This window comes from Hypomesus nipponensis, chromosome 15 (assembly GCF_054491055.1).
Source record: "Hypomesus nipponensis isolate SF chromosome 15, ASM5449105v1, whole genome shotgun sequence".
Classification (NCBI taxonomy): domain Eukaryota; kingdom Metazoa; phylum Chordata; class Actinopteri; order Osmeriformes; family Osmeridae; genus Hypomesus; species Hypomesus nipponensis.
In genome coordinates, this window is record NC_140375.1 from 6,427,439 (window position 1) to 6,440,412 (window position 12,974).

The 12,974-nt window shown below is 44.8% G+C and overlaps 3 protein-coding genes across 3 annotated transcripts; all 3 read right to left on the reverse strand.

Annotated features, from left to right (window-relative positions):
• Nucleotides 1–4: 4 nt before the first annotated feature.
• LOC146257196 (uncharacterized) lies at nt 5–1,508 on the reverse strand. The gene is made up of 4 exons (XM_084673770.1): nt 1,406–1,508; nt 1,131–1,290; nt 819–955; nt 5–248 (listed from the first exon to the last, which is right to left on the reverse strand). Exons 1-4 carry the CDS (start codon nt 1,470–1,472, stop codon nt 187–189), a joined length of 426 nt encoding a protein of 141 aa, XP_084529896.1. The 5' UTR covers nt 1,473–1,508; the 3' UTR covers nt 5–186.
• A 1,367-nt stretch (nt 1,509–2,875) lies between these two features.
• LOC146257197 (uncharacterized) lies at nt 2,876–3,981 on the reverse strand. Its single transcript, XM_084673769.1, has 4 exons — nt 3,833–3,981; nt 3,474–3,633; nt 3,162–3,298; nt 2,876–3,058 (listed from the first exon to the last, which is right to left on the reverse strand). Exons 1-4 carry the CDS (start codon nt 3,897–3,899, stop codon nt 2,997–2,999), a joined length of 426 nt encoding a protein of 141 aa, XP_084529895.1. The 5' UTR covers nt 3,900–3,981; the 3' UTR covers nt 2,876–2,996.
• Nucleotides 3,982–5,617: 1,636 nt separating this feature from the next.
• LOC146257198 (transcobalamin-1-like) lies at nt 5,618–6,758 on the reverse strand. The gene is made up of 4 exons (XM_084673768.1): nt 6,623–6,758; nt 6,349–6,493; nt 6,091–6,227; nt 5,618–5,788 (listed from the first exon to the last, which is right to left on the reverse strand). Exons 1-4 carry the CDS (start codon nt 6,690–6,692, stop codon nt 5,712–5,714), a joined length of 429 nt encoding a protein of 142 aa, XP_084529894.1. The 5' UTR covers nt 6,693–6,758; the 3' UTR covers nt 5,618–5,711.
• Between the last annotated feature and the right edge of the window lie 6,216 nt (nt 6,759–12,974).

The following is a 12,974-nucleotide window of genomic DNA, read 5'->3' on the forward strand; positions in this document are numbered from 1 at the left end:
GAGTTTGTCTGTGTCACTGATGTGTCAAATATTCATAGAGAAAGTTTTGAGAAATAATCTTTCAGTGAGGGGTTTTATTTGATTAATAGATGTACTGATACATGGTATTAGGATGGACTGAGACCCTGTGAAGCAGGATCTCCTCCAGACTCTGTTTCAGCTCTGCACTGTGTCACCTGCTGGAGTTTAATAGTTTCTGTATTTGAAGATTATTTCCTGGTTGGGTTCTGGGATGTAGCAGCCGATACCTGCAGAGGAGATCCAGAAAGAACTTTGTGTTAGTAGGTGCTCAGTACACAACACTGCACATTTAGAGAGAGAGAGATAGAGAGATAGAGAGAGATAATTGACAGAGAGGAAGACGGGAGTACAACGGTACTTAGGAATGGTTTGCTGAACCCAATGCTAGTTTCCTCAAGGATCACAATGACTCTTGCTTAGAGACTTGTTGCTCTTGTTGGTTAGTGGTAACTGATTTAAACTGTTGTATTCACCGTGAAATATTCTATTTTAGTTAATCTTATTTTTTATTTTATTTTTTGCTGTTGCTTGCTTTTCTACAGGTACACTTGCACTTAACGATTCATGTTGTTTAATTGTAACTTGCATAACTACATGCTCTTCATGTTTCTTCCCTTTGGCACTTATTTTTTGGTTGTTCACAATGTGTGCCTCTTGTTTTGGCTTACCGCAATGCTTTGGGGCTATCTTGTTGTTATTATCAGAGACCTATGCACTTTGTAAAGCTCTCTCTCGCTTTGGATAAAAGTGTCTGCTAAATGAATACATGTAAATGTAAATGTAAGAGTCCTGCTCACCAACGTTAGCGGTGAAAATAGTGCCATTGACCATTTTCACCAGCAGCTCCCAGTACGTGTGATTGATTTGGTCCCCAGAAACTCCGTTGATGCTTTCCAGGTAGGGTCCATAGTCAAAGTGCTCTGTGTAGGTGAAACTGACAGAGTACAACCACATGCATGATTAAACTAGACACAGGGGCCAAATCACTTTACACCAACCCTCACTCATTCAAAATCATACACAGCATAACACGATTGCCTATGAATGTCTACATGACAAACAGGACAACAATGAAGGGTGTAGGACTGTGTGTGGTTGCGTGTACTGACTTGAATCCAGCGCTCGTGTCCTGCAGCCTCTTCATGGCCCCAAACACGGAACCCCTGTACACCACCGAGGAGATGTAGGTCAGGTTGGGGCTGTTGGTCAGACTGTTGTACACCAGCAGCTTTACAGGAGAGTTCCCATAGCAGCCTGGAGACATATGGACTGACAACCACAATCAAGATGAGCAATGTGGTAACATAGGCTAACACAGAGAGGAAACAACCTACAGAGTGTGTGTGAGAGAGTGTGTGTGTGAGAGTGTGTGTGTGTGTCTTACCATCCTCAGCCATGAGCCCTGGAACCAGCAGGTTAACTAAGAGAAAAGCAGTCTTCATGTACATCATGTCTGCTTGTCGGTCCGGTCCGTACACCTGTCTGGTTACCAGATACTAGTTTGAAGTTCTCTCTTTCTCTCGTCTCTCTATTTATACCCTACCAGTGTAGTGTCAGATAAACAGGACTTTCAGGGTCATAACTAGAACACAATGACCTTTTCTCGCCCATACGGATTGCCAAACAAGATGGTTGGACATTCTTGTGTCGCATTTAAGTTTCCTTTATATTTACATTCAGTCATTCAGCAGGAGATTTTATCCAAAGAGACATACAAAAGTACATAACAGATTGCAGTGATTCGTACTGGTTAATACTAAGCATGACTATGTTTAGCCTATCGTCTGCACCTCTCTGTGTCACTGACTGTCTCTGGAAGAGGAGATCCCTCACTAAATTGCTCCCCTCAAGGTTCTCCATGGGTTTTCCATGACGGTTTTCCTTGTGTTCTTTGAGGGTTTAGGTTGGTTTAGCTGCAGTTCTATTGGCATATGTGAAGCCCTCTGTGACATTGCTTGTTGTATTGGAATTTTTGGATGTATGGACAATGAATGTGTTTTAATAGTGGTTGAACTGTAGGCTCCTTTGTTCATTGTTAGGTCAGGAGAGGGTGAAGGAATGTCTGTTTGACCTAAGTATGACCCCTCTGTAGGACAGTTTACCCTGGGGGATGGGTTGGGCATCTTATACGGCCTTATATCTAAGATTCTTGATACAATGGAGATTAGTTTGACATGAGGTACATCTGTAGCCATGAAGTCTGGGTGACATAAGGGTTAACACGTTTTTGGAATGAGTAGATACTGTATTACTTTTTTTTTTATAAGACATCCATTGTGTCAGAGAATGTGACTGATGTTGATATTGATTGATTGATTGTTGTTTATAGACCAGATGCTTGACAATTCCAGGGCACTCCTTTAAATATTGAAACTGAAGATGGCCAAGGGATCAGATGTTGTGTGACGCTGTTTGGGTGTGCACTACTTATGATCATCTGATTCATGACCAGGTGGTTTTGTGTTATTGTGTCATGTTTGTGTGTCGATGATGGTTACATTGTTAAAGAGTAGTTTACGTTATTATGTATACGTAATACTTCAGATAAACTTCAGGCCTCAACTTATCCTTTAAGATTTTCATAGATTATTCTCATGCAATGTTTCAAACAAATGATTTTTTCTTTTCTTTTTCCTTATTAATGGTCCTATGTTTTTTTTTTCATCAGTATTATCTCTATATAGATGGCCCATAATACCAATCCTTATTTTCCCTCAATGTTTTTGAAATGGCTGTGAAATACCTCTGTATTCATGTTTGAATATTTATCTGTATTCTGCAAATTACATTTATGCAATCTGGGAAGGTGGAGTTTGTCTGTGTCACGGATCATAGATAAAGTGTTGAGAAAGAATCTTTCAATACATGATTTTATTTGATTAATAGATGTACTGATACAGAATGGACTGAGACCCTGTGAAGTGGGATCTCCTCCAGACTCTGTTTCAGCTCTGCACTGTGTCAGCTGCTGGAATTTAATAGTTTTTGTATTTGAAGATTATTTCCTGGTTGGCTTCTGGGATTTCGCAACCGATACCTGCAGAGGAGATCCAGAAAGAACTGGGTTAGTAGGTGCTCAGTACACAACCCAGCATATTTAGAGAGAGAGATAATTGATAGAAAGGAAGAGTCCTACTCACCAACATCAGGGGTGAAAATAGTGCCATTGACCATTTTCACCAGCAGCTCCCAGTAAGTCTGTTTGATTTGGTCCCCAGAAACTCCGTTGATGCTTTCCAGGTAGGGTCCGTAGTCAACGTTCTCTTTGTAAGTGAATCTGACACAGTACAACCACATGCATGATTTAACTAGACACAGGGGCCAAATCACTTTACAACAACCCTCACTCATTCAAAATCACACACAACATAACACGATTGCATATGAATGTCTACATGACAAACAGGACAACAATGAAGGGTGTAGGACTGTGTGTGGTTGCGTGTACTGACTTGAATCCAGCGCTTGTGTCCTGCAGCCTCTTCATGGCCCCAAACAGGGAACCCCTGTACACCACCGAGGAGATGTAGGTCAGGTTGGGGCTGTTGGTCAGACTGTTGTACACTAGCAGCTTTACAGGAGAGTTCCCATAGCAGCCTGGAGACATATGGACTGACAACCACAATCAAGATGAGCAATGTGGTAACATAGGCTAACATAGAGAGGAAACAACCTACAGAGTGTGTGTTAGAGTGTGTGTGTGTGTGTGAGAGTGTGTGTGTGTGTGTGTGTGTGAGAGAGAGAGAGAGAGAGAGAGAGAGAGAGAGAGAGAGAGAGAGAGAGAGAGAGAGAGAAAGAGTTTGTGTCTTACCATCCCCAACCATGAGCCCAGCAACCAGTAGATTAGTGAAGAGAAAAGCAATTGTCATGTACATCATGTCTGCTTGTCGGTCCAGTCCGTACACCTGTCTGGTTACCAGATACTAGTTTGAAGTTCTCTCTTTCTCTCTTGTCTCTCTATTTATACCCTACCAGTGTAGTGTCAGATAAACAGGCCTTTCAGGGCCATTACTGGAACACAATGACTAGTGACTCCAATTTCCTGGAGTGCAGTAAGAACTGGAACAGCCCCTAGGGATTGCCAAACAAGATGGTTGGACATTCTTGTGTCGCATTTAAGTTTCCTTTATATTTACATTCAGTAGTTCAACAGGAGTTTGCATCCAAAGACACAGACAAAAGTACATAACAGATTGCTGTGATTCATACTGGTTCAGGCAGGAGGACTGAGTAGTTTTGTTTACCGGTACTTTATTTCACATGGTACAATACATCATTATAATATTTGATTTGGCGTATGGTTGTGCTCACAGCGGCTTCCTTCCGCATCCAACTGAGACACCGTCTCCTGAGACACCGTCTCCTGAGACACCGTCCCCTGAGACACCGTCTCCTGAGACACCGTCCCCTGAGACACCGTCTCCTGAGACACCGTCCCCTGAGACACCGTCCCCTGAGACACCGTCCCCTGAGACACCGTCCCCTGAGACCCCGTCTCCTGAGACACCGTCTCCTGAGACACCGTCTCGCCATCCGGGCAGAGAGCAGCGACAGTATTCCCCCTGAGAAAAAGAGAAAGAAGACCAGACAAAAGGGTGGAGGCCGGGGAGGTGGAGGCCGCAGGAGACGGAGAGCATCTGTGTCGCACTAGCGATGCAAGAGCTGGGATCTCTGCTATATACCCATCCATATTAGGATGGTGTGCCCTGCCGCGTGATGACGATTGCTGTGACGCGCTAGGTCTCGCGTCCCCTGCATGAACCTGCTTCGCTTGTTTAATACTAAGCATGACTATGTTCAGTCTTCGGTCTGCACCTCTCTGTGTCACTGACTGTCTCTGGAGGAGGAGATTCCTCACTGAATTGCTCCTCCCAAGGTTCTCAATGGGTTTTCCTTGGAGGTCTTCCTTGTCTTGTTTGAGGGTTGGCATTGTTGGTTTAGGTGCAGTTCTATGGGCATACATGAAGCTCTCTGTGCACATTGCTTGTAAATAGGGCATCAATTGGATTTGAAAACCAAGGAACATGAGACAACAATCTCAAATCACAAAAAGAACACAGCATATGCTTTCATCCAAAGAAAATGATCTGTGACTTTTGTACATGCTACCATAATATACAGATGCAAGATTCTTCAAAACAGCACCACATGTACTTTCAGAAGTATGCCTTTCAGAACTGGCAAGCTAAAGTACAAGCCGGTATTGCTGCTTGTGTGCTGTCCAAAATCATGCATTTTATCATGTTGGGTATCACACCCTGAAGGGCGTATGGACAAGAAGGGGTGTGTCTGTGGCATTGTAGCACAAGAACAACTCTTTCAAAATTCTTACATGCACTTCCTCATAAGCCAGGTCAAACACAATGCATTTAGTCATTTTCAAGACTTATTTTCTCTTCAATGCTTTTTGATATTATATCGGTATTCATATTTTAATAATCATAATTATTTGCCATCATCACCTGAATTCCATTTTAACAGTAACTTAATATTTATCATTCATACAATCTGGGAAGGTAGAGTTTTTCTGTGTCATTGGAGAAACTCTTTTGAAACAAACTTTAAATGAAAGACCTTAAATCCTTTAGTTGTTCAATTGAGTGTTTTATTTGATTAATAGCTGTGCCTATCCAGGATGGCATCAGGATGGACTGGGGTCCTGTGATATGGGATCTCCTCCAGACTCAAACCTACACGCTGGTCTTTGTCCATGTGGTGTATTTGAAGATGACCATTTGGTTGGCTTCTGGGATGTAACAGCCAATACCTGCAGAGGAGATCCGGAGATCCTGTTAGCATGTTCTCAGTACACAAAATGGAGAGATGGAGAGAGAGACTGTGTGTGTGTGTGTGTGTGTGTGTGTGTGTGTGTGTGTGTGTGTGTGTGTGTGTGTGTGTGTGTAAGATACGAGTAGATGACAGTCAGCAGGGTAGAAGGTATCAGTTGGTAAAGAGGAGGGGTGGGTCTAGCTCAGTGGTAGCATGCTGCTGAATGTATCATTATTATCACTATCAAAGAAATCAGGATCAAAAACATGGGAACAGAAAGAGGAGTCCTGCCACACTTACCAACATCAGGTCTGATTACTGTCCCGTTCACCAACCTCACCAGCAGCTCCCAGTACGTCTGTTTGGCGTCTTCTCCAGCGACCCCATTGATGCTCTCCAGGTAGGGTCCATAATCATCGGTCTCGTGGTAGGTGAATCTGACACAACACAAACATCTAGACATGTGCCCAGACCATACCCAGTCCAACCTCTGCCCATAGGCAGCAATACCTTGGGACAACCACAAGCGTAAGTTCTATGCAGTTCTATGAAACTGACTTGAAGTTTGAGTTGGTCTTCTGCAGATTCTTCATGGCCCCCAGAAGGATGCCCCTGTAGGCTATGTTAGTGGTGTAGGTCAGGTTGGGGCTGTTGTTCAGGCTGTCGTACACTTGTAGTCCTATAGGGTAGGGGCCCTGGAGGTCTGCGGGATATACAGACAGACAACCACACAGTCCAGATAAGACATGCCGCTATGTAGACCAGCAATGAGAAGTGACTAATAGTTCTTATTCATGTCCTGTGTCAGTTCAGCTGTGTGTGTGTGTGTTACCTTCCTTGGCCAAAAGCCCTGGAACCAGCAGAGCAGCAAAGAGAAGAGTGGCCATCTTTATATCGATCATGTCTGCTTGTCTGTCAGCGTGTTCTGTCAGCAAGTCTACCTGCTGCTTTCTTCTGTGCTGCGCTCTCCTGATCTCTCTGTTTTATACCTCGCTTGGCACTTTCTCTCATATCTGAGCTCACCAAGTAAACACTGGAACACAATGGCAGTGTTCATTGTGTGTATCAGATAGATTTTGGATACATCTTGAGCCAACTTCCGTAAGTGCACAATAGACCGTTTGTATTACCTTCAGGACTTGACACACCTGTTATTTAGTCATTCTTTGACCTCTAAACATCTTCCGGAATCCATTAACGGTGTGATAACCGTACTGGGAAACCGTATTTACAGCCTTTCAGAGAAATACCATGAGCAGTCTCTCACCAAAGATTTCTAATAAAAACTACAGTATCTGCCTGATGACAGACTATGAGACCAATTGAGGGCTTTTAATAGGATGGGAAAATATGATGGCACAAAATATGGTTTACATCATCAATTACATCATCACTAAAACAAGGTAGTTCACATCTGTAATATCCTTCTGGCTTGAGAGAGGTCCTCAGAACTGATGACTGTGTGACACTGATGTGACAGCAGTGTCAGACACCCTGATGAACAGCTCCAACCAGACCTCAGCTGGGTCTAGGAGACCGCAGGATTCCAACACATTCTGTCAGTCATGACACAGAACTACACGTTTCTGAACAGTCATATTCCCAAACCTTATCACTGTCTTATTAGTCATTTCAAAATGTACGCACAAAATGGTGCTGTTTTGAAGAGCATTATCAGCCCTGATGTTGGTGAGTGGGACTTTTCTTTTTCTCTCACAACAAACTCTGTGTCCCAGTGATAGCTCGGTCATGTGTGGTGGTGAGGTGAGGTATAAAAGAGACAGAGGGAGATCATGAGACCACTCCAAACTAACAGCAGGTGACTGGCTGACAGACAAGGTGGACAGGCAAACAGGATGGATAAGAAAATGGCAGTATCTCTCATTGCCACTCTGCTGGTTTCAAGACTCCTGGCAGGGAAAGGTAACACACACACACAATCTCTCTCTCTCACACACACCCAATATCTCTGTCTCACTTACACAAACACACACACCCACGTACACACAAACACAATGTCTCAGTCTCACTTACGCACACATTACCCAAACACGCATACCTCCTATGACACACACACATACAATCTCTCTCTCACACACACAATATTTCTGTCTCACACACACACACACATAAACACACATGCACACACACATGCACACACACACACATACATACACACAGTGTCCCATGTAGTTAACCCCTAACGGACAGGGTTACGATCTGTGGCTTGAGTCCTCTCCGTGCTAACTTATGTTACTACATGACTCATCTAAACTGTGGTTACTTCTCCATTCTTTCAGGCTGCTATGGGAATTATCCTGTAACGCTGCTGGTGTACAACAGCCTGACCAACAGCCCCAACCTGACCTACATCTCCTCAGTGGTGTATGGAGGCATCCTGTTGGGGGCCATGAGGAGGCTGAAGGAGTCCAGCTCCAGCTTCAAGTCAGTACACGCAACCACACACATTCCTACACACTTCCGACTCTTTGAACTTGATCGCTGTTTTATTAGTCATATGGAAATGCATAGTCAACTGTGTTGTGCTGAGGATGGGATTTGCATACTCCCCCATGGGTGAGGGCTGGGCTGAGTGTGATGTAGAGTGATTCGGCCCATGTGTTCAGTTGAGTCATGCTTGTGGTTGTGCTCTGTCAGCTTTTCCTACTACGACACCGATGATTACGGACCCTACCTGGAGAGCATCAACGGGGTCGCTGGAGAAGACGCCAAACAGACGTACTGGGAGCTGCTGGTGAGGTTGGGGAACGGGACAGTAATCAGACCTGATGTTGGTGAGTAGGACTGTCCTCTCTCTCTTTTTAGTCTCTTTCTGTCTGTGTATTTGTTGCTATTTTTGTCCTCAACTGTTATCCTTCAACTTCCTTGACTGTTTCTCTCTCTCTCACACACAGTACAATACGATATGATAGGTTGTGTACTGAGCACCTACTAACACAGAGTTCTTTCTGGATCTCCTCTGCAGGTATCGGCTGCTACATCCCAGAACCCAACCAGGAAATCATCTTCAAATACAAAAACTATTAAACTCCAGCGGCTGACACAGTGCAGAGCTGAAACAGAGCCTGGAGGAGATCCCACTTCACAAGTCTCAGTCCATCCTAATACCATCCTGTATCAGCACATCTATCAAATAAACTTTTTCTATGATCGCTGACACAGACAAACTCCCATTTCAAATGCATTTAAGGATTATAAGGACTGGTCTCCTGTGCAATGTAGGTACTTTATAATGATCACAAAAACAAACATATAACCTCCTGTAACCTCCAAACATATACTATCCTGTAATTGTTGTTGTCCAATAACTGACACGTGTCGTTGCAACTTCGGTCCACCTGAGGTCGACACTGGACCTCTAGTCTGGCAGTGTGGATTGGCCTAGGAGCCGGGTGGCGACCCATAGCATAACCTGCTGATTGAGACAAGTCTGAGACAAGACAGAGTTCTTCAGAACTTGGCATGATGGACACATTCTGATCAGAACACAACTCCTTCTTAAAGTTATCAATTTGAAATTGAACACGAGGTAACATTCCAGATAACGTCAACAACCAGCATGACTAGGGCCTAACACCTGTTTGAAATGATCCCGGAGTGACCTTCGGCAACTCACCAGGTCAGACTGGGTTACAGTGCCTTGCTTTAGGAGCACAATGGCAGTTGAGGTACGTTCACTCCCTTGTGTCTAATTGGTCCTCAGTCATTTGGAACCTGAAAAGAGGCATCTTGGAGAAATCTTCTTAGAATGTAAGACTTGACATAAACAGGTCATTTGACAGTTGAAGTCTGCTTGTTCTTTAACTGTGCTTGTATACCCCTACCTCCAACCATGCCTCCTTACAAAATAAAAAAAATTAAGAATTTGTGTCCTATGGTTGATAGGCCTGAATGAGTCACTTGCATTGTGGCTGTTCACTCAATGTTCATGTTTCAAGTATGAGCTTGTCAGGCTGTGTTTGGAAGTCAGTTCTGTCTCAGAGAAAAGCAACCCTTCCGGCGACAAGTCCCGGCATGCAGCCAAGCTCGTCACATCCCCGAAGATTGCCAGGAATCCAGTACTTCGTCAAACACCTGAAGGCACCTATTATGATCATTGACAGAAAACAAGAGACATCATTTTGACACGGATACACGCTTACACACGTGCATTGCGGTAAAAAAAAAAAAAATAGAGATAGGCTAACTAGACCCAGAACTCATTCCTGACAATTCCGTTTTCTGACCTAGGGAGCGGGTTTCTGGGCGGCGAGTAAAATACTTTCAAGTCTTGGCTTCACAGCAGTGCCTGTGGCCTACTGTGTGATAGTGAACCTCAGCCATCCAATTCCAGTGTAGTTACATAAAAACCGCATTCTAGCAATAGCCAACCTCTGTCAACTTTGATCAGGATTAACTTCGGGTGTGTTTGCATGAACTAAGTGTACATAGAAGTTTTCCCATGTGAAAAAAGCGATACTTGGCTCTTTAACGCTACCTCCTCGGTTGCACGGTGTGAGCTCTAGCCCTCCAGTTACGCCCTACCGGAGACTGTCCTCCTGCAGCGTCAGACACTGTACGCTACAGCTGACTGTACCAGTGGAAACAACTGTCGGTCTTGGTGGGATGATTGACTGAATACAAGGATAACGCACATTCCAAGGATTATTATCAGGTCGGCAATTTTGTTATCAGGTCAACAAATCTACGTGTTGTTGATTAGGTCTATATGTCTCAGCGAAAGCAGCCAGTGCCTCATGTAATTTAAGATTAGTGTTATTCTCTCTGCATGTTTTGTGTCAGACTGGTCTACTGTAATCTCTGTTGTTGTAGGACACTTCTGCATTTAGATACTCCGTACTAAATTCTACTTGCAGATCATTGGTAGTACCTTTATGAATGCAACGTTTATTATTTTTTATGCTGAATGGCTTTGAATGACAGTACCCACCCATCAATTTCTAATTTATACTTAACATATTTTACATACAACGAAGACCATTATCCATTAAATTATACTAACATTAAATTTAATTGGCTACATTTTTACATCAGTCCGAGTGTGATCCTCGTTATTCTATTTTACAGAACAAGGAATCGAAGAAAACCTTGTGAGTCGAGCCAAGGTGAGTTATTATTTGATGAGTATCAAATCATTATTCTGTTTAGTTCTAATTAAAAAAAAAATTCTCAATCAAACAGTGGCCTGTTGCATTTCTATTATATTCTGTCTAACCATTATTTGTCAGTTAGGCCTAATTAAATATGGACCAGTTGATCATTTTCAAAAGTAAATGTATTGCCAGCGTCACTAGTCAATGTGTCTACCGTCAAAGGCCCAGGTCAAGGATTGAGACAGCTCTACCTCTGCGTTTCTCATGGGCTCATCCCCTCCGCTTCTTTCACGTGACTGTGCACCGTACCGAGGCTGGGTTAGGATAGGGATACGCAGGTTCTGACTCTAGGAACACAGTGTTGTAGGTCCTCAACAGGAATGCAAGCCTTTAGTCTTCCAAAGCCTCTTCTATGAATTGGCGACCTTATACTCCAAGTCATGAGTGAGCAGCTCCCTGACCTAGTTAGTTGAGCTCATTAGTCTGCTCACACTGGGGGCAGCCCCTCTGTAACAATACTGATAACTCTGCTGTTTGGAAGCAGGACCAATACTTTTTGTCTGGTGGTGATGTACCAGGTGTCTAGTAACAGGACCAGGTGTGTTGGTCTGGGGGTGGTGTACCAGGTGTCTAGTAACAGGACCAGGTGTGTTGGTCTGTGTAGGAGATGTGTAGTAGCAGGACTTGGAAGGATACAGTAGATCTTGCTGTAGAAACACAGGGACCTCCAATGGAGTGCTGGGGGTCAGCGAGTCCTCTCCTCTCCCCCTCCTCCCATCCAGGAGAGGGACTGACCTGCGTGGGAATGAGGGGATAGAGAGAGAGAGAGAGAGAGAGAGAGAGAGAGAGAGAGAGAGAGAGAGAGAGAGAGAGAGAGAGAGAGAGAGAGAGGAAAAAGTACAGTATTGTCTGATGTGACACGTTGGCATGTACCACACACACGTGGTTTCGATTCTACTTCAGCCCCTGACACCCAAAGGTCCCCCCCTCCACACTCCCCCTCTTCTCTACTCCCACGTTTCTTCCCCCATCCTACTTTCCCCCTCTCCCTCCTCCTCCCACGTTCCTGTTCCCACCTCTCCCCCCTCTGTCAGAGTGAGGTGGACGTGCAAGGCCTTGTACAAGGGGCTGAGCGGAGGGCCAGACCAGTCTCATACCTCAGGTTGGGTCAGTGTTGTGCCTATTGTGCTGTACGTGATGACTGCTTTTTCCCAAGCCCTCCCCCCCCTCCAACTACCCTCAGCTCTCCCAGGTCCTCCCCAAACCCTGAGAGTCCCCCACAAGCCACCCTCTCACTTCTGCCCCTAACCTCTCTCCCCACTGCCCCCCCCTTCCTCCCTACCCTCTCCCCCCACTCTTACCCCTCTCTCCCAGCTCTTCAGAAGTCTCTGAGAACCCCCAAACCTCCACTACCCCACCCCCACCACCACCACCAACATTTGCTCCTCCAGCCCTCCCACATCAAGGAGACGTAAAGTAGTCGATTTTAATCCCCGTGGTGGGATTAGTACCCCATGAGTGATTAAATGTGACTTCCGTCTTCGAGGGAATACAGTACAGTACCAGGACAGCACTGGGAACCCAGGACCAAGTTTCCAGAGAACAAAATCCAGATTACAGATCTCTATTTTGATGATCATTATAATAAGGGATTAATCACCTGATGATCAGAGAAAAGGCTGCATATTTCAGGCGCTTAGCATCATTGCAGACACTGCCGCTGGATGTGGCTGACATGTTGGCTGGATGACGGACCTTCCCAGACTACAAGCACCTCTCCCCCCAGACATGTGACCCCCCCCCCCCGCCAAATCTCAGTCCCCAGGCTCACTCCAGCCTTGACCCTAGACCCTCCACCTCAAAACTCAGATGGCTGAGCGATGGAGGGAGTCGGAATCGATTCCCGGATCGATTCCTTGCCATGCCAAATGACGTTGTGTCCTTGGGCAAGGCACTTCACCCTACTTGCCTCGGTGGGAATGTCCCTGTACTTACTGTAAGTCGCTCTGGATAAGAGCGTCTACTAAATGACTAAATGTAAATGTAAAACTCAATCTAGCCCTGACCCTA